This window comes from Diceros bicornis, chromosome 21 (assembly GCF_020826845.1).
Source record: "Diceros bicornis minor isolate mBicDic1 chromosome 21, mDicBic1.mat.cur, whole genome shotgun sequence".
Taxonomy (NCBI): Eukaryota; Metazoa; Chordata; class Mammalia; order Perissodactyla; family Rhinocerotidae; genus Diceros; species Diceros bicornis.
In genome coordinates this window covers 45,112,835-45,133,782 of record NC_080760.1, presented here as the reverse complement: position 1 = coordinate 45,133,782, position 20,948 = coordinate 45,112,835, and the positions used below count along the sequence as shown (strand labels likewise).

Genomic DNA, 20,948 nt, shown 5'->3' with positions numbered 1-20,948 from the left:
CTCAAAATCCCCTACGAAGCCCAAACCTGTACGTCCAACCAGAGGCGCATGACAATAAAACAATAATAGCTTTTCTATATTCATCAATCTCTCCCCAGTTTACTGCGTTTTTATCTTCTTTGAACCCAAAATAGCAAGAAACAGATGGCATACTCAAAGCGGTTGGTTGGAGCGAGTTGAATGATGAGATATCTTCCATGTGCCCCTCCAAACCTCCTCACCCCCTGCTCCCTGCTTGCTTAGAGGGGGCGGGGCTGACCTGCTTCGGCTGCATCAGTGACCTCGCGTGCCCCCCCCCCCGGCACCCAACTGAGGGTCGTCAATGGGGGGCACTGGGTAGACGATCAGAGGGAGGGGGAAGGAGAGTGAAGTCAGGGTATTTATTCCTTGGTTCCCTCTCTTGGGATCATCTGAGGCTGCTATGTCCTTCCACAGAAGCTGACAGCTCCTCTCAAGGTCACTGCTGTGCTGTCTCCAATGTCAAATCAAGTCACTCATCTTGGGCTCTCATCCCTTTGAGCCCAGGGGATGGCAGCTCTACTGCCACTAGCCCTGGGTTCCTGAGGGATTTCTTAGGGGTCCCCGACACGCTGCCCTTATCTTTCTAATTAAGCCTTTTGTAAATTAACCCCTCCCAAATTATCTTAATTTGGATGTGCCCACCGCTTTTCTGATTGAAGCAACAAGGATAAAGAAGGGGTGATAAAGCCTCATGGGGTCAGCAGTCTTGGGAAGCTATTACCACCCCAGGCCTGAAGGGACAAAGGGCAAAGCAGTCACTGGGACCAATGACAGTCGTGGCCGAAGGACAGGTCACTTGACAGGAGCTGTGCCACCAGGAGAAAACACAGCCACCATCGACCATGGTGCAGAGGGGCAAAGGGACAATGTCGTGCAAAGCATCTCAGGGAAACCAGGGGCAAAAGCAGAGCAGGACTCAGCATCCCCCTCTATAGCTGAGGACCCTGACACAGAGAATTAACCTCACTGCCCCAAGTCACGGGCCTAGATCTACGGGGGCGTCCTCTCCTCTGTTCCCACATTCCTGCCCTTACACACTGAGGAAAGCACTTCCTGTGAAACCGTCCACCCTCAGGAAGTGCTAGGGAGTGAGTTTCTACCTCTCTGACTGTCCCCTACCCCACCTTACCCACAAGAGTGGCAGATATGACTGGGGAGACTAAAGTTATCGGGCACTGTGCTAAAGGCTCATGAGTACCTCAGTCTGTCTTAATTCCTCTGGGACCTGTTTGTGCCCAAGACAAATAAGCTTTCTCCTCCCATGTGGCAAGCCCAGTAGTACAGGCCCCCCAAGAAGGCGGAGACCCACCATTCTCCAGGTTCCTTGCTGCTGCTGACTTACCTAAGTCAGATCAGTGCAGCTCTCTCACGGGAAGGAGCAAGAGCTTCCCATTTTGGCCTCAGATCCAAGCCACGTTGTCCAATCCATCATTGCCTGAGGGTCTGTGTATGGGGGTTGGTCTTCTGCTATCCCGCTGGGCTTTTGTCCTAGAATAGCACTCACCAGCCCTGGGCAGCGACTTTCTTGCCGATAAGGCCAGCTGTGCTGGGTCGTCAGTGTCAGGCAGGCTATCACTGAGTCCTGGGAAACCGGCTCGCTCACTGTGGCTTTAAGACCTATTGAAAGGACACAGACAAGGGCAGCTGTTTGAGGTGCTGGACAGTCCACACAGCCAAATTCCATCTCTGGCACTAACTAATTGTGTGACTTAGGGCAGCTTACCCAACCTCTCTGAGTCCATTTCCTCATCTGATTAATGGGGAAACAATTCTGCCCTTGCTGAGTTGACGTGAGAACTAAATTGGGTAAGAACACACGAAAGCCCAGTGCAGCCTGGTGCATGGCGGGTTCAGTATAGAAAGGCTATATGTCATGCACACAAGCTTAATGCCCAGGGTCAGTTCCTCTCAGCCACTCTCTCTATCAGGTAGCATCTGGTAGAGAGGAGGGGTGAGTCTCTTCCCACCCCGTTCACCCCTCCAAACTCCAATACGGTGCAGCAGAGTTGAGACCTGAACTCAGGTCATATCTCTTCATTTATGCGCTGTAGGCCGCCCCCACCCCCAGTGTCCAATCCACCATCTATTCAATGGACGTACCAGAACCAGCTTCTAGTTCCAGTGACATTTATTCCTAGGCATCATCCTGCTTGTCATTGTTATTATTGTTGCGGTGGCTGTGGTTATGGTTATTGCTATCATTATTATTATTATTATTAGCAGCAGCATGGGATCTAGAGTCAGACCACCTGGGTATGAATTCCAGCTCTACCTCTTAACAACTGCGGGTCTCGGGTAAATTCCTTAACCTCCACATGCCTCAATTTCCCCATAGATAAAATAGATCTTCTCTGTATCTACCTCGCAGGGTTGTCGTGAGCATTAAATGAGGTGATGCATGTGCTGTGTTCTATGTCGTGCCTGTCACATAGTAAGTGCCCAATGGATATAGCTGACATTAGTAGCACTATCTTTATTACTTAAGCAATCAGAATGTTCCAGTTGTTGGCAAGGGCTGAGAACTAAAACTAACAAGAGTGTGGGAGGAGCTAGGATTCATTAGAACCCTCAAGCGGACAAATGGTTGATAAGAAACCTCTGGTGACCGGCCATTTTATATCACAGAGGCATTTGTATCAGCAGGCATAAGCTGAAGTGGGAGGGGACTTGGATGACTATATCATTATGGAATGGGTTTCAGAGGGCTGCGGTAGAGTTTTCTCTTTTTTTCCTCTATTTTAAGCAGAAAATAGACATAAAGGTGCTATGGGCTGAATTGTGTCCCCCACAATTCATATGTTGAAGTCATAACCCTCAGGACCTCAGAATGCAACTGTATTTGGAGGTAGGATCTTTAAAGAAATGATGAAGTTAGAATGAGGTCCTTAAGGTGGGCCCTAATCCAATATGACTGGTGTCCTTACGGGAAGAGGAAATAAGGACACAGACACACACACAGGAAAAACTATGTGGAGATACAAGGAGAAGATGACCATCTCCAAGCCAAGGAGAGTGGCTCAGAAGAAACCAACACTGCCAACACCTTGATCTCGGACTTGTAGCTTCCAGAACTGTGAGAAATAGATTTCTGTTGTTTAAGTTACCCAGTCTGTTGCACTTTCTTACAGCAGCCTGAGCAAACTAATACAAAAGGTAATAGAGTACACAGAGATTTTTTTCTCTAAACCACAGCCATTTGCAGGATGCAGTTCTGTAAGTTTGTTTATGCAGGTTCTCTGACCCATAAAGCAGAGAGTCAGGCTCCTCCGGTGGCATCACTCCATTGTTCAAGGCCAAAGTGAACGGCCCGGCTTAGCAAGCCAGGTGCCCTTGCTCCGCTCCTTGGCTGCAATCTGTCCTCCCCCCACCAACCCAACCCAACGCAGCCAGTCATCAGCTGCCTGTGCTGTTTTGGACAAGGATTAGCAAAGGCATCCATTCCGATTCATCCACACTTAAAGCTCGAGACTGATTGATCATGAATCAGGGATGCCATCTTCCTCAGACTGAGTGCGTGGAAGACAGAGTAAGCAAGTTCAAGTGTGCAGATGGGGAAGACCCTGGAGGTCCTTGAACTCTGACTCCTCTGCTGTTAGCTGTGTGATCCCAAACAATGACTTAAGTCCTCTCTGTCTCTTTTTCCTTATCTGTAAAGTGAAGATAATAATCATATCTGCTTCACAGGATTATTGCAGAGATTAAATCACTGAGTTTATATGAAAGTGCTTGGTAAGCTTTAATGTTTCCTATAAAGGCCAAGGAGTCACTAACTCAACAAACAGTTTTGAGCATTTATCTTGCACCAGACCCTGTATAGGGCAGCATTATATTGCAGGCATCCAAAAAATACCAATTGGATGATGATTTGAATGCACTAAGATGAATGGCATGGGGTCTCTGCCCTCGCAGAGTCCACACATAAAGGAAGAGATGGACATTAAGGCAATAATGCAGGCTGCCGGGACTATAGCAGAGATGTTCAGGGTGTGGCCACAGCACTGAGCTCAGCCTCCTGACCTGCTGACCTGTGTGAGTCTGGGAAGGTTTATGGAAGACACTGTACCTACGAGGTTGATGAAGGCAGAAAACAAGAATTAGCCTGGTTAGGGAGGCTACTTGCAGGGAAGGAAGGGCATGTCCCGTCAAGGGACAGACAGTAAGAATAAAAGCACTGACATGTGAAACAGAAGAGTGCGTGTGTCTTCGTTTGGCTTCTTCCAGAAGCAGACCTTGAGACAAGGATTCTAGTGCAAGTAATTTGCTTGGAGGTGGTCCCAGGAAACATGGGTAGGCAGGAGAGTGGGAAGAAGGCAGAGAACGGAAAGTAACCAATAAATGATGCCTTGCCTTATCAGACTGGTTATCTCTCCGGCAACTGGAGCTTAATCCCACTGGGAATTCGGGGTAATGGTGTAGAAAGCATACCTCAAGGTTGTCTGGCCCAAGGGGTGAAAGATGTGGGGACTATACGCCAATTGCCATCAGTCACTGGTTGAGAGCGGCTCCTGAGGGGGCATTAATTTCCTGGAGCTTTCAGCTGGCTGCTCACATGGACAGAGTGCCCTCTAGTGGCCAGAAGAAAACTCCATGCAGTTGGACCTTGGGTGAGAGAATGCTGGCAGGACACCTACGGCATCCACTACAGTGTGTACACAGAAGTACAAATGCTTCGGTGTTTCTGGAACACAAGGTCCAACACAGGGAATTGCAGGCAATGAGGCTGAAGAGATAGGTGGAGGCGAGGGCATGAATATATGAATATATGCCATGCTCCTGTGTTTGAGCTTTACCCTGAGGGCAATGGGGGGCTGTTGGAGAGTTTTAAATATGGGAGAGGCATGGCCAATATTGTGTCTTTAAAAGCTCGCTCTGGCTGCTACATGGAACATGCCTTTGGATGGGACGAGACTGGAGTTGGGGAACCCAGGAGGAGGCTCTCACATTAGTGGTCAAGGAGGAAAACGGGAAGGGCCTGATAAATCTCAATGGTGGGAGGGTTAGAAAAAATATTTAGGAGACAAAAAGAAACCCAGCAGGACCTGGCAGTTTACTGAATCTGGACATGATGGGGAAGAAGGAGTTAAGGATGACTCTGAGGATCTCTAACTTTGATGACTTAGCGACACTGGTGCCACCAATTGAGTCAGAGAATGAGGGAGCAGGAACAGGGTTAGGTGGAGAGAAGATGCACTCAGGTGCAGTATTTATAATTTGAGGAGAGGGAGGGCAACCCAGCTTGAGAGACAGAAGCTTGAAGCCCAGAAAGAGAACTGACTCGGAGATAGGAATTTAGAGACTGTCACATATGGATGTTGGTGAAAGTCTGAGAGCGAACAAGATGACCCAGGTAAGTAAGTAAACTGTGAACTATGCAGTGGGTCAAGAATAGAACCATAGCAGTCACCAACATTTAAGGTGGAAGATAAGGCAAAAAAAATGTATCCTTTAAGGAGCCTGGCATAAGGAAAACAAATATGGTGTCACGGAAGCATAGAAAGTCAGGAGACTCAAGCTCTTGGGAGAGATCACTACACCCATCTGCAGAGGTATCAACTGCAGAAAGATATGAATTGATAATTATGTAGGAATTTTTCCACTTTGGCTGGCAGTCTGACCTGTTCCAGAGTGATTTCATCTCAGCCTGAGATGTGAATGAACATTGAAAGCGTAGGAACAGGCAGTGGAGAAACCTAGTTTGAGAAGTTTGGACGAAGATGAAGAAAGACTGGTCGGTGGTCACAAGCGTCTTCAGGATCCAAGGCCTGTTGTGCTTTTCCTTAGAGGAGACACTTAAAGGAGGAGGTAGGGGTGGAGGAGGAGGAGAGGAAAAGAAATAATAAAGAAAAGGATCACTGTGGGAAGAAGTTGCTGAAGAAGTTAGAAAGGGGTCAAGAGATCAGGTAGAAGTGTTGACCTTCGGCAGAAGGAAAAATGAATCCTCTGGAGTTGAAGCGAAAGAGATGAAAATATATATGAGTGTAGACAAGTGTATGAGTATTGGAACAGAGGTAGGGCACTGCCAGGAGCCTCAGTTTTCTCAGTGAAGTAAGAGATAAGATCATCTACCGAGAGGAATTGAGTGGAGGGTGAAGTTAAGGAGAGTGGTGAGGGTTTGGACTAACCACTCAGGAGAACAGAAAAGGAAGCTAACCGAGGACAAAAAGATGGGCAGTCAGAACTCTGAGGCCAGCTGAGGCTGGAGACCATGAATTTTCGATGGTCCCCCTCCACATGGTGATGGTGCCGTGCTTACGCTCTTGACGTGACGGTGTCTGAGCCCCATTCTCTGTCCTTTCTGTGTCTGTGCATGTGTGCAGGTGCATGAACGCACAGGTAGCATCATTGCAGGACCTCACCTCTGATAACTCTTTCTGGCTCTCTCTGTGTGTCTCTCTGCCCAGGAGCTGTATTCTCAATCCTATGATGCCGTCGGGGTGATGTTCGCCTCCATCCCAGGGTTTGCAGACTTTTACTCTCAGACCGAAATGAACAACCAAGGAGTGGAATGCCTGCGCCTCCTGAATGAGATCATTGCTGACTTTGACGAGGTAAAGCGAAGCCTTAGAAATTTGCAGTCGCATATGGGCATCACTGTTGTCATAGCGTCATGTTGTTCATTGTAGCAATAACCATTTTTTGCACTTACAGAATTCCAGGCTGCATTATAAATACAAACATGTATTATCTAATTTAATTATCACAATTATCACATGAGATAAATGCTATTGTTTCTTTATTTGGGAGATCAAGAACAGAAGCCTCAGAGAGGCTAAGTAATTTAACCCAATGTCGCACAACTAGCAAATGGCAAAAGCAGGTCTTGATCGGAGGCCACTGCTCCTCAGGCACTAGCATCACAGAGACTGGGCACTGATGGGCACATTTCTCCATCTGATCACAGTGCCAAAGATAAAGCCGTCAATCAGCTTTTGGTCAGAGACCTAAACACAAGTATAAACATACTCCAGATAGTACTTTCTTCTTCCAGGCTCCATGAGTTTAAAGAACACATAATATGGGAGACAAAATACTCATGCTGCACTTCACTTACATAAATAGACTTGGCAGGAGGGGGCATTCTCCTCCCTACCCTCCAACTTGCAGTAGGACACCAGTGTCCATCACCTGCCTAAGCCTGAGCTGGGAAGTAAGTGATTAATTGAGGGAATGCAAGGGAAGAAGCCAAGCAAAGATGTGGGTTCAGCTGAAGTCTGGCTTTATCTTCTTTCCCCCTGGGGAGCTCAGGAGCAGAAGTGGTTCCATGGAGTTGTCTCACATTGAGGCAAGGGGACCAGGCTTTTGTACACCTGTACTGGTCAGCCTTTGGCTGTGGGCTGCCCCGGTGGAGGTGCATAACCTTCCAGGCATTTCCAGCAAGGAGGCTCCAGGGCAGTTCTCCAAAAGGGTACAGAAATGCATTGTCAGCGTCCAGCCCTCATGGCGTTCTTGAAGATGGCCCCATAAAGGAGATCTTGGTGGGACACCAACGGCATTTACTACATCGCCCTGAACAACGTCCTCTCCCTCCATCCCCACATTCCGTTTGCCCACTGAGTCCTGTGGATTCCTTCTTAGTGGCTCTCAGATCTGCCCCTTTCTCACCATCAGTGTTGCCCTTGTCTTGATTTAGGCCATTTTATTTCTCACCTGGACGACTGCAATCATCTCCTAACTGCTCTCCCTCCTGCATCTCGCCATCAGCAACCACCAAAAGCAGAAATAGTCTGTCACATCCATTTGAAACCTAAAACCTAGCAGTGGCTCCCCTTTGCCAACTCCTCACAAGCTCACCAGAGGCTCTGCACTTACTGTCCCTGTACCCTCTCCAGCCTTCCCTCCCACTGCATGCCACCTGGCCCACCATCCAGCACCATCTAGCTACTTACAGGCCATCAAGTCCACCTGGCTAATCCACACACTTCTCCTTCTGCCCAAAAATTATGCCATCCTCACCATACCCATCCTTTCTCCCTCGAGTCCATGGCCAGCAGAAAACCTAATACTTATTTAACAGTCAATTCAAATATCATTTCTACTTGTGACACCTCTTCTAATCCCCTCCCTACCCAGGTAAATGTTGTCACTCCCTTTTTGATGAATAACTTATATTCCAAAAAACCTCCCACCACAGTGCCTGAAACCCTTCAGTGTACAGATCTGCCTCCCCTCCTAGCCACTCAGTTCAGGGGCAGAAACCCATCTTATTAATATAGGTGTTTACCATGTGTTGTCACCAACGTGAAGCATTTTCAATTTATAACATTTAGTTGTTATTTATCCCTCACACCAAACCCACAGAATAGGAGTTCCTTCATTTTATAAATAAGCCAAACTGAGGCTCAGAGATGCCAAGAGTACCCAGGCTTTGCCACTACTAAGTGGCGCTGTCAAGATTTGAACCCAGGTCCGCCATACTGTTTGGTTTTCTGTGTTTTATGTGTGTGTGTGTGAGGAAGATTAGCCCTGAGCTAACATCCGTTGCCAATCCTCCTCTTTTTGCTGAGGAAGATTGGCCCTGGGCTAACATCCGTGCCCATCTTCCTCCACTTTGTATGGGGTGCCACTGCAGCGTGGCTTGACAAGTGGTGTGTCGGTGCACGCCCAGGATCCAAACCTGCAAGCCCTGGGCTGCCGAAGCAGAGTGGGTGAACTTAACCGCTACGTCACCAGGCCGGCCCCCATACTGTTTGGTTCTTAATCGTGGTGTTGCTCTGTTTGTCACTTAGCTGGCATTTCATGGTTTTATAGTCATTAACTCAGTGATGGCCGTTTTAGTTGTCCTAGGGATGGGGGTGGGGGTCAAGATAAATAAGACACAATCACTTCTTGCCTCGCATGGCTGCATAGTCCGGGGAGAGATAGGGTGACTATGAGTTGCCTTTATACAAGGAGTCAGTGGTAAGTGGACTCCTACAGAGGGCCTTGTGATGTGAGGAGCGGAAGGCAATTCCGTGGTAATGGCACCTTTATTCCTGTTCTCTGTGCTAGGCCATAAGCTCATGAAGATAGAAATTATACTCTTATGTACCCTAAGTCCCCAGGGCCTAGCACTGTGCTTGCTAAGTATTTACTAAAGGAATTAAGCAATCAACTGATCAATTAATTAATTACTGGGGGGACAGAAACCAGCCTGCAAATAGTAAGGTGAAGATGGACTTGTGCAATGCAAACACAGTTTCAAATAAAAACATAAAAATAACTCCACTAATACTAATCTGTCTGAAGGTTGAGACATCAGGGTTTGTTTTATTTTAAGCTCTATAGCACCCCATCTTCCAAGAGTGCTCACTAGCATGTGTTTAAATTGTAATAAATAAATTTGAACTAAATTTACATCTCGGTGCCCCAAATTGTAGACATCCTCGAGTCATCCAAAAAATAGACAGCGCCCCTAGTGGTATAGATGGGTATTTGCAGAGGGAAGTTGGAGAGGCTGGGGGAGGGGATTGGTCCAGGAGGCTGGGCTTTAGACCAGGAGGAGGAGGAGATGGGGAGAAGGTAAAAGGAGAGAGAGAGGAGAAGCAGAGATGAGAAGGAGGAAGGAAAAGAAGAAATGGAAAGAGGAGGAAGTAGAAGAGAAGGGGCAGAGGAGGAAGAAGGAGGAAGAGAATGTAGTCAACAGGAAAAAAACGTTCCCTGGCTTGCCAACCTCAAGCACTGTCAGCTTTGCCACACAGGTCCGTGGGTCACCCAGACATGCCTTCTTTCGTTGGGTCAAGAGATATCCTCTAGATTCTGCGCTGGCTAAGCTCCAGCCAGACACTCTGGCGCTCACTTTAGTAATGATGCTGCTCTTTTTTTGCTGATCTAATTACCACAGGAACTTGAGAGCATGCAAAATTCAGTCTTGGCTCAGAGGAAAACTGAACATTGCACAGAGCGCATGCCCCAAGACTCAGTTTGCAATAACCCCGTGCTAGGGCTCCTTGCCCCCACAGCCTCTGCCTGGGTGAAGGCTGAGGAGCCATCTCACATCTCAGCGCTCCATGCAGACTAGTGAATTAATAAAGGGGCTGATTAGGAACCACATTATGCCCCAGACACTTTTAGCAATATAGTAGATAAATTTGCTGCATGGATATTAAATGAAATAATGAAGCTGCTTGCTGCCTCCTAATTGACTTCTGAAACAAAGGCAGCTTTGCCTGGGCCTGAAATTGGCCCTGGGCCAAGTAGTTCCGAAGAGAAGAGAGGAAGGAAGAGTTCTCCTTCCCTGAAGAAAGCTGGGGAAATGCAGCTGCAACGAGGCAGAGGGAAGGAGCTGGGCAACCAAAGGCATGCCAAGATCTCCAAGCTAAAATACTCACAGCTGAAGGGCCGCTAAAAGACCAAACCTGCTTAGTGGTGTCTGAGGGCAAATGTCAGATATGGTCCCAGCCTGAGGATGTGCAGGGTGCTGCAGCCCCTTTCTGCCCTGGGCGCAATTTGCGGAATCTCAGCCAGGGCAGAACAGTGGCTTCACTTTAGCTCAAGAGATTAAAAATAATGAACAAAGGCTGCCTCGGCTGCGAATCAGTCTACACACACACATACACACCAAAGCAGATCACAAAAGCACCTACCTGTGTTTTCCATGTTTCCCAGAAGTGTTTCTCTGCAGCTGGAATTTTCCAAGTTTTCTTAGCTCCTGATTAATTTTGAAAGGATGCCTATAGCAAGATGTGTATAGAAAACCCACCACGTCCTCCTGGTCTGGCCCATCTGTTTGCCCACCTCCAGGACAGCATGAGCCCCTGAGGATAGTACAATCTTAAAGGGAGGCAGAGAGTTGGAGAACCAGAAGTTACATCTAAATACCTGCCAACACAGGTAAAAAAGAGGCTAGAATTTAGACTTTGGAGCCAGAGAAGTTTAAGTTTTGAACCTAGTGCCTCCACTCTGGGCTGGCTTTATGGAGGTGTGACCTGTGCAGTGGAGGTAGTGAGACAGAGTCAGAATCTGGATATCTTTGAAGTGGAACTAAGGATCTTCTGACAGATTAGATATGGATTATGAGGTTTTTATCCAGAACAACTGGGAAGATGGAGACACCATTAATCAAGAAGGCAGGTGGGTAGAAAGGACCAAGGACATAGCTTTGGGAAAGGCAGATTGGAGATGCCTGTTAGACCTGTAATGGGGTTGTTGCTTAGCCACTGTAGATGAGTCTGAAGGTCAAGGGAGGACACAGACGTTGGGGAGTCTTCAGCAAAGAGATTGTGTTGAAAGCCATGAGACATGATGAGATGCAAGGGAGTGAGTTTAGGTGGATCCTGAGCCCTGGGGCCACCTACATTGTGAGATAGAAAAGATAAGAAGGAACTAGCAAAGGAGACTGGTGAAGAGTTGCAGTGAAGTGGAAGGAAAACCATGAGTGGGCAGAAACAGGTGGGAAAAGGTGTCACCGTCAACTGGGCACAGTCGACTGGGTCAAATGCTGCTGATGGGCCAAGAAAGGTGAGGCCTGAGGACTGGCCACTGGGCAGGAATGGGGAGGTCATTGGTGGCCGAGACAAGAGCCATCTCAGGGGCATAAGGGGTGGGGGGAAGCTGGTCCTCAGTGGGTTTAGAAAAGAATGGGGAAGAAGAAATTGGAGGCAGTGAGTAGAGGCTACTTTTTGAGAAATTTTATAGCAAAAGGAAGGAGACAAGTAGAAAGAAAAGTGGTGTCTACGAAGAGTTTGTTAAGAGGGAAAATTACAGCAGGCCTCTTCTTAATTCTCTGAACCTATCATGTGTCCTCCCCAACCTGGGGGCTTCATTCATGCTGTCCCCTCTGTCTGGATGCTTCTCCCAATCTTTTCGCGCCCCCAGCATCCCAACACACAAAGCTCATACACCCACTACTGGAAAACCCCTCCTCCCTCTTTAGAGCTGAAGTTAGAAATCGCTTTCTCAGGGAAGCATTCCCAGATCCTCCGGATTTTATCAAAATGGTCCATCTTCCTCATTCCTACACCCTGTATGTTTCCCTCATAAACTTTACTGAAGTTGAACTAGAGTGTGTTTTCTGTGGTTATTTACCTAACATCTGACCCCCTACCTGGGCTGTTAGCTTCGTGGTGGCTGGGAACTCATGTGTCTTGTTCATCACGCATCATAGACGCTGAATGAATCATTGCTGTATTAGCTTTCTACTGCTGCCTCAACAAATTACCACAAACTTAGTGGCTTGAAACAACAGAAATTTATTATCTTACAGTTTGGAGGTCAGAAGTCCAAAAGGGATCTCACAGGGCTAAATCAAGGTGTCAGTAGGGCTGTGTTCCTTCTGGAGGAGCTAGGGGAGAATCTGTTCCTTTGCCTTTTCCAGCTTTTAAAGGCCACCTGCATTCTTTGGCTTGTGGCCCCTTCCTCTATCTTTAAAGCCAGCAATAACATCACTCTGACCTCTGCTTTTGCCGTCATATCTTTTCTGTCTCCTGGCTTCCTCTTTCACTTATAAGGACCATTGTAATTACATTGATCCCACCCAGATAATCCAGAAAATCTCCCCATCTCAAGATCATTAACTTAATCTGCAAAATCCCTTTTGCTATGTAAGGTAACATATTCAGAGCTTCCAAGGATTAGGACATGGGCATCTTTTGGGGAGGAGTGGGGAGAGCATTATTCTGCTTACCACAGTTTAGACAAAGGTTTCTCTTTCTTAGCATTAAAATCCAAACTGCAGGCAAGGATGAAGGAAATGTCAAGGGTGGTACCCACTCTTCTGTTCAATCATCCGTTCATCCCTACTGTGCTAGGCATCCCAACAGGAGAACAGAAAATGCAGAGGCAGAATCAGCCTGGCTTGTTAGGATCAGCAAGAAGTTCAGTGTGGCTGGAGCAGAGGGAGAGAAGGGGACAGGGCATGGAGGGTCTCAGAGGTCACAGTGAAGACTTTGGCTTTGACCCTGAGTAGAATGGGAAGCCACAGGAGGGTTTTACACAGAGCAGGGAAGTGGTCTTACTTACATGTGAATGGGATCACTCTGGCTGCCATACTGGGGGTGGGGGGTAAGGGCAGGAGCAGATGGGTGAGTGTGATATAATAACCAAGTGTAAGGTGGCTTCCACCAGGATGCTGGCAGGGAAGTGCTAAGACTCTACATACATGTCAAAAGTAAAGCCAAAAGGATTTTTTGGTGGATTGGGGAACATTTGTGATTTCTTCTTTAAACTAGTAAAATAACTTTGTTTGTTTCAAAGATTCAAGGAAACAGACCTGCTCCTTAAAGAGTATCTGTCACACTCATCCCAGTGACTGGCACTTAGCAGGTACTCAATGAATATATGTTGACTGCCTGAATGCATAATTCTCAGAAGGAAAAGTAGCTACCTCAAGGATGCTAAACCAGTCAGAGGTAGATTCTCAGTGTGAGCCAGGGGCCTGTTTGGGGGACCCTAGCCTGCTGGAAGAATAAACACCAGGACTAACACCACTGCCTGGATCTGTTTCAGCTGCTCGGTGAAGACCGGTTTCAAGATATTGAAAAGATTAAGACCATTGGCAGCACCTACATGGCCGTGTCAGGCCTGTCACCTGAAAAACAGGTAAAGGAATTCTTTGGACTCAACCAAAACCTATGGCAGGGGCCTTACTGTTGTCATGGTGCTGAAGAAGGTGAGGCCACCATCACCAGGCAGCTTGGGGACTGGTAGGCAGATAATCTGATGAACTGGATATTCTAGTTGTGTGATGTACATTTGCCCCCAAGGTTAGTAGAGTCTACTCAATGAAACAATCCTTCTTTATGATTGAGAAACCTCTAGCTTCATTCTGAACCTCACTGTTCACTTGATGAACAAAATCAGAGTCAAGAAATACCCTGATTAGGATTTATTCATGTGTCACTAAACCCCTGATACTCGCTTGTTTTCTTATGCTTACTTTTGTTTTCTCCTCCAAAAGTAGTATGTAATGATAGCAATAGCTCCTGCTCTTTTGAGTGTTGACTCTGTGCCAGGCGCTAGTGTTAAGTGGAAACACTAGCATCTACCTTCCAGAGTTAGTGGATGAATTACCTAAGATAATGTCTTGCTCCCCACTCAAAGCTTTGTACCTAGTAGGTCCTCAATTAATGCCACATGGATATGAGTCTAAGTTACTGGAGAGAAGGAATGTTCATTCTTCTTCTCATCCCTCCTTCACTTTCTTTCCAACCAAAACCCCAAAAATATTCCAAGAGTAACTATCTGGGAAGAAACTCATGCTAGTCATTGGCTACATGTGCATGGCACTCTACAGCGGGGGCCCGCAGGGCCAGCCTGAAGGCCAAATCTGGCCCACCACCTGTTTTTGAAAATAAAATTTTATTGGAACACAGCCACAGTCACTCATTTATATTTTGTCTATGGCTCCTTTCGAGCTAAAAAGGCAGTGCTGAGTAGTCGTGACAAAGACCATATGGCCCACAAAGCCTAAAATATTTGCTGTCTGGCCCTTTCATGAAACTGTTTGCAAACTGTTGGGGCACAAAGTTCTTTCACATGTACAATCTCATCCAATCCCTCTGAGGGAGGCAGGGCAATTATGCTTACTTCCGTTTTATAGATGAGGAAACCGAGGTTCAGAGAGGGACAGAGGCTTACTCTGCACTTCCCTCAGGAGTTTTGTGCAAATGTCTATGTGAAATGACCTTGAAACAGACACTATGGGTACTTCAAAGGAAATAGACATGGTTCCTAGATTGGAAACACTGCACATACGAACATAGGAGCACGTACACCCACACACACACACACACGAGTGAGCATTCTCAGGAATTCATGATGTGTCAACCTGAATAGACAAGTGTAGGTGTGGAGAAAGGAAGATGATGAGCCACACACACTATACTCATTTAAGCAAATCTCCTGTTGTCCCATGTTTCTGAAACACCGAAGACTTGAGTGCACAGGGACTCACACAGTTGGTTATTTTCGTCTGAGGGACGTGCAGGCGGGGTGAGGACATAGAGCAGGCCCCTGCTGCAGAAATGTTCCTGTTTGCCACATTGAATGACTTCTGCTCTCACCTTTGCTCCAGCAATGTGAAGATAAGTGGGGCCATTTGTGTGCCCTGGCCGACTTCTCTCTCGCCCTGACCGAAAGCATACAGGAGATCAACAAGCATTCGTTCAACAATTTCGAACTCCGGATTGGTGAGTAATGGCTGGAAGTGTGGCAAGTGGGGGCCCCACAGAGCTGGCTGGCCTTGCTCCATCAGGCCCTCCCATGCCCTGGGCATCAAGCCAGGGAAGCTTTTTCCTGCAAAATGCAGCAGGCTTACTGTAACCTTGCCGAGGACAGGGACAGGGTCAGCTCAGGCCTCTCTGGCTTCCTCTCACTCAAGAGGCTGGAAGCAATGGAAGGATACTGGCCTGTGTGCAGAAATACAAAGCAAATACTAGCCCATAGCAACCTCTCTTCCAACCTACTTATCCAGTATCCCACCCACCCAAGGCCCTGCTTAGAGAGGTAGCCAGCTAATGAATCATTGCATTCTGACTTCTGCGTCACCCATGCTGGCGGTCCTTGTATCGCTCTCTGGTTCTTCTGGAAAATGCCTTAAGGCAAAAGCAGGATTCTACTCCTGAGGATGTCAGATCCTGTGTTGAGCAGGGACAGGCAGATAGCCTTATAGCTCTTCATTCAGCCACACAGCTCACCCTTCCCTTGAGTTCAGAGACACTTTTGTGCAAAGCAACAACACAACAGCAATCATAGCAATGTGAATAATAGTGGTTTAATCTTTTATCATTTCTATAGTTTGCCAATTTCTTCAGCATCTCTGCTGAGCCTGGAGAGCCTCCTAAAGCACTGTCTGAAAGCCCCTGCCCGGGTCCACATTCCCATTTTAGAGATGGGTAATCTCAGAGAAGAGGGGTAACTAGCTGGCAGCAGCTCCATGAGACTAATGACATTCTGGCTGCCAGGGTACAGTCTAAGACAACTTTCGCTGCAGTCCCCATAGTTTAGATCTCCTCCGGCTGGCATGTCATTTTACTTTATTTGGTTCTCCCTTGGCAGCTTTCAAGAAAAAAGGGTCAAGAAATACCAGTATCTGACTTGTCAGATCTAAGGAATGCCACCGCCTTTGTTTATTGGAATAAGAGAAGTTATAGTTTATGTTTTTGATCTATGGATGGAATGTTCAGGGCTTGTCCTCATGTCTTCCATCGATTCTACGTGTCCTTTCCGAAATCATTGACTACACAGGTGAACCTGGAATAAAAAGGAGAACTTTAACTCTGAACAAAGGGGTATTCTATGTAAATTCAGGAAATGTCGCTGGGGTCAAGTCCAACCCTTGGTATGATATATTATACAGCTGGCATAGCTCAGAGATTAGAAAATTATTTTCCCAACTGGATTTGGCATCTCAATTTGTGTTTTGGGTCAGCTGTAACCACTCTATGCCTTTGTCATTTAAGCCTCTGAATGTCAATTTCCTCGTGTGTAAACTGTGCATTATGTCAGTACCTCCCCTGCCTACAGCATAGTAGCAACGTGAGAAGCAAATGGCATAATGGCTATAAAAGTGCTCTGCAAATTTTAAAGAGCTATCCATCATTGTGACTCCACACTTTCTGAGAGGTCTATTTCTCAAATTTCACAGTCAATTATATCTTGGATGTGTGTGTGTGTGTGTGTGTGTGTCTTGCTCTTCCCTCTGCCTACAATGATCTAACCCAGATATCTACGCTTGTATCATCACTTTCTTCAGATCTCTGCTCAGAAAGGCCTTTCCTAACCACCCTGCTCCAAAATGTTCCTCCTACCATATTTCTCTATCCCTTTAACCTGACTGGTTTTTCTTTATAGCATTTATTACTCATTGATATTATATTACATTTTCTAGTATTTTCTTTCTCTCTGCAGTAGAAGGTAAGCCCCATGTGGGCCTGGGCTATGTCTCTTTTCTTCCCCACCGTGTCCCCAATGCCTGGAACAGCGCCTGCTACATAGTAGGTGCCTGGTCAATGTTTGTAGAATGAATGAGAAAGTCTTAGTCTATTAGAAGGAGACTAAGAACATGTTTAGTGAAATGCTGTCATTCCTAGAAGAGTCGTCTATGTTTCCTAAAGGAGGAGGCATTGAAGCTGTCTTAAAAAGCATTTGCCAAATAAACTATGGACTTGGGAGGAAGTAACAGACCCAGCAGAGAGAAAGGCAGGGATGAAGGCATAAAGGTGGGAAATGACTGACAGGTTAGGGGAATTCTAGCAGTTCAGTATGGACACAGCACAGAGGTAAGGGAGAGCGTGGTGATGAATGAGGCTGGCAAGTTAGGCAAAAGCCAGATCTGAGGGGCCCTCAATTGTGATTCTAGGGAGGATGGGCTTTATCCCCTAGGCCAAAGGAGCCGTGACAGGTGTTGAAGTGGGTTGATCAGATGTGCATTTCAGAAAGGCCCTCCTGCTCCAGCAGCCATGTGGAGGACGGTCTGCAGGAGGACAAGTGGGGAGACAGGGAGACCCATTAGGAGGCTGTCACCATGGACCGAAGGAATGATACTCAGGACCTGGACTAAAACAGAGAAGGAAAAGGTCTTCCCAAGCCCTCAGAGCACTGTAACAGCAGAGGCAGGAGGGGATCCCAGGGTCCTGACTCCTGATCCAGTTCTCTGTCCATCCCATGGACTAAGTCAGCATCCATGTGAGAATAATAATAATTTTCTCTTGAGCACTCACTGGTTGTCAGGTACTATACCAACGCTTTACTTATATTCTCATTTCATGCTCCTTTTATTATTTCTACTTTACAGATGGGAAAAGCAAGGCCTATGTGGGCCTTGCTTTTCCCATCTGTAAGTAACTGACCAAGGTCACACATCTAATAAGTGACAAAAGCTGGATATGGACCCTGCAATTCATCCGCAGACATCACTCCCTTAATGATCACTGTCCCAGGCAGGGGTGCGGCCATCTCAGTGATGTCCCTCTTCTCTCATCTCTTGCTCCTTTGGTTTGCTCGCAGGTATCAGCCACGGCTCAGTGGTAGCTGGTGTAATCGGCGCTAAGAAACCGCAGTATGACATTTGGGGCAAAACCGTGAACCTGGCAAGTCGAATGGATAGTACAGGGGTCAGTGGCAGGATCCAAGTCCCAGAGGAGACCTATCTCATCCTGAAGGACCAGGGCTTTGCCTTTGACTACAGAGGGGAGATCTACGTCAAGGGCATCAGTGAACAGGAAGGAAAAATCAAAACGTACTTTCTCCTGGGAAGAGTCCAGCCCAACCCGTTCATCCTGCCCCCAAGAAGACTGCCCGGGCAGTACTCCTTGGCCGCGGTTGTCCTGGGCCTTGTCCAGTCCCTCAACAGGCAAAGGCAGAAGCAGCTACTCAATGAGAACAGCAACACGGGGATCATCAAGGGCCATTACAACCGGCGGACTTTATTGACACCCAGCGGGCCAGAGCCTGGAGCCCAAGCCGAAGGCACCGACAAGTCCGATTTGCCATAAAAGCATTTTCTTTGTGTTTCTTTTTTTGTATTTCTTTTATATATAAAATAAATATACTAATAAAGAGGTTTAATTTTTTTTAGAACAAGGATGGTTTCATTGGTCTTTGAATGCTCTAGATCAAAGACAAGATTTGAGTTTCTCTTCAATCACAAACATTTATTGATCATCTCTTAGGTACGAGGTTCATTGGGAAGCAAAGGTAAATAAGACCTAGTCCCTGACCTTGAGAGGCTCACAAGTGAGTGTGAGAGAGGGACATGTAAACAGAGACTCAATACAATGGAGTAATCAATACAACTGACATTTACTGAGTGCTTGTCGTGTGCCAGGCCCAACACCAAGCTCCTTACATAATGGCATCATGTAATTCTCACAGTACCTTGTACATCCATTCAACCAGTATATGTGGAGCACCTGCAATGTGCCTGTGCTTTCCTAGGCTCCTGAGTAATCCTGGCAAAAGTCTTGCCCTCGTAGAGCTAGCACTCACTGTGGGGGTAATAGATAATATCCCTATAAACCAATACATAAACAATCTACTTTCAGATAGGGGTAGATGCAATAAAGAAAATTAAGTAGGACAATTGTGGTAAAGATGTGAAAGTCAAGGATGCTGATTTAACTGGAGTCACCAGGGAAGGCTGCTTTGAGGACGTGATGCCAAAAACTAGCCCTAAATGATGAGAAAGAGGCAACCCAGAGGCCCTGAGAGAAAAGTGACCCAAACAGAAGGAACAGCAGGTACAAAAGCCTCAAAGTGGGATGAAGCCCACTTGATCTGTTGGAGGAGCAGTTAGAAAGTCAGTGAGTGGGTGAGCTGTTGTAGGCAGGTCCACTGTGTCCTGGGAAGATAGCATCCTAAGCTCTTCTCTTATGACTACAAAGACTACCGGGAAAGTTTGATGCAGATGAGAGAGCTCAGAAAATTAAAGGATTTTCCCAAGATCATAAAGTTAGTTGTAGAACTAGGATCAGAACTACATTGGTCAGGGGCCGGCACCGTGGAGTAGTGGTTAAGTGCGCGCGCTCCGCTGCTGGCGGCTGGGGTTCGGATCCCGGGCGCGCACCGACACACTGCTTGTCAGGCCGTGCTGTGGCAGCGTCCCATATAAAGTGGAGGAAGATCAGCACGGATGTTAGCTCAGGGCCAGTCTTCCCTCAGCAAAAAGAGGAAGATTGGCATGGATGTTGGCTCAGGGTTGATCTTCCTTGCGCGTGCACACACACACACATGCACACACACACACACTAAATAAATAAATAAATATTAATTAAAAAAAAGGACTATATTGGTCAATAAAAGCTGACTGCTATAACAAATAACACTCTTAGTGGCTAAAACGCAATAAGAGACTTCTGTCTCATTCACATCCTATTGGATGGGTGGCAGGGGGTCTTCCAGACAATGATTTCAGGACTTAATCTCCTTTCACTTAGGACTTAGAGCCCTGTTCTTGATCCTCTATATCCAGCCAGCTAAAGGGAAGAGAGGGAAAGGAAGGAGGATCACTGAGAAGGTCTTAAGCACCAAGCCTGGAAGTCACATACATTGTTGCTCTGTCATCACCCAGAACTCAGTACCTGGCCCCACCTCACTGCAAGGGAAGTTACGGAATGGATTTTTCCTGTGTTCACTACTAGGAGGAAAATAAATGGAATGGGAAGTATTGCCCCTTCCATAAAAATCTACACCTGTCTAAGCCCATGTTTGCAAACACTAAGCTATTCTGGTAAGTTCTGTGTTTAAGGAAAGTACAAGGTTTAAGTAATGGAAGGAGAAGTATGAAATCTCAATCATTCTCTAAATTCTTGACTCTTAACAATAGCCCAATTAAAAGAAATTTAGCTCCAGATAATGAATCCACAGTAAATACCCTCTCAAGGAAATACCTACCTGAGGTATCTCAGGTGAGACCCCACAGTAGAAGAGAAACTATGGTGTCCAGAGAAGCTCAAAGTACAGAGAGGGAATTGAGGTTTGGCTGGACCTTGGACTTTGAGCCATGTTTGAAATGCCTTTTGCTCTTGGAAACTATGCACATATCAAAGAAATGCATGAGGTCCCAATAGATGTGAAGATGGTATCATGTGAAAGCCTCTGTAAACTGTGAAGCCCTCTACCAACACCAGAGGTTATCATCATCTTCACAGGCTCAGAGAAAGCCTTGGGGTTTATTCAGTCCACCTGCTGAGGACTTGGAAACAAGGTAAAAGCTCAGTGCATGCTGAGACTTGGAGCTGCAGGATAGAGGCGGGAAGCTGAATTCAGGCGGGGAAGGGACTCAGCAAACCTCACGCCAAAGAGGCTGGCCTCAGTGAGGCAGTCAGGCTGTGAATGCACAGTATCCAAAGACAGAGAGACTTGATGTGGGCCACCAAGCTGTGATCTAATCCAGAGCAGAGGGCCCATCTGGAATCTACAGGCAGTGTTCAGCAAAGACTGCAGTGAACAGACAAGTCATGGTGAGCTGGATCCAGCCCCAAGGAGAGAGGCTACCAGGGACAGACGTTGTC

The 20,948-nt window shown here is 46.8% G+C and overlaps 1 protein-coding gene across 1 annotated transcript in view; it reads left to right on the top strand.

The window, feature by feature from the left end:
* The window catches only part of ADCY8 (adenylate cyclase 8), a 227,264-nt gene extending 208,833 nt beyond the window's left edge, over positions 1-18,431 (top strand). The window contains exons 15-18 of the mRNA XM_058564947.1: positions 6,423-6,569; positions 13,444-13,536; positions 15,011-15,125; positions 17,944-18,431. Of these exons, the coding sequence (XP_058420930.1) occupies positions 6,423-6,569; positions 13,444-13,536; positions 15,011-15,125; positions 17,944-18,431 (843 nt within the window). The remainder of the gene's footprint in view (positions 1-6,422; positions 6,570-13,443; positions 13,537-15,010; positions 15,126-17,943) is intronic.
* Positions 18,432-20,948: the final 2,517 nt, after the last annotated feature.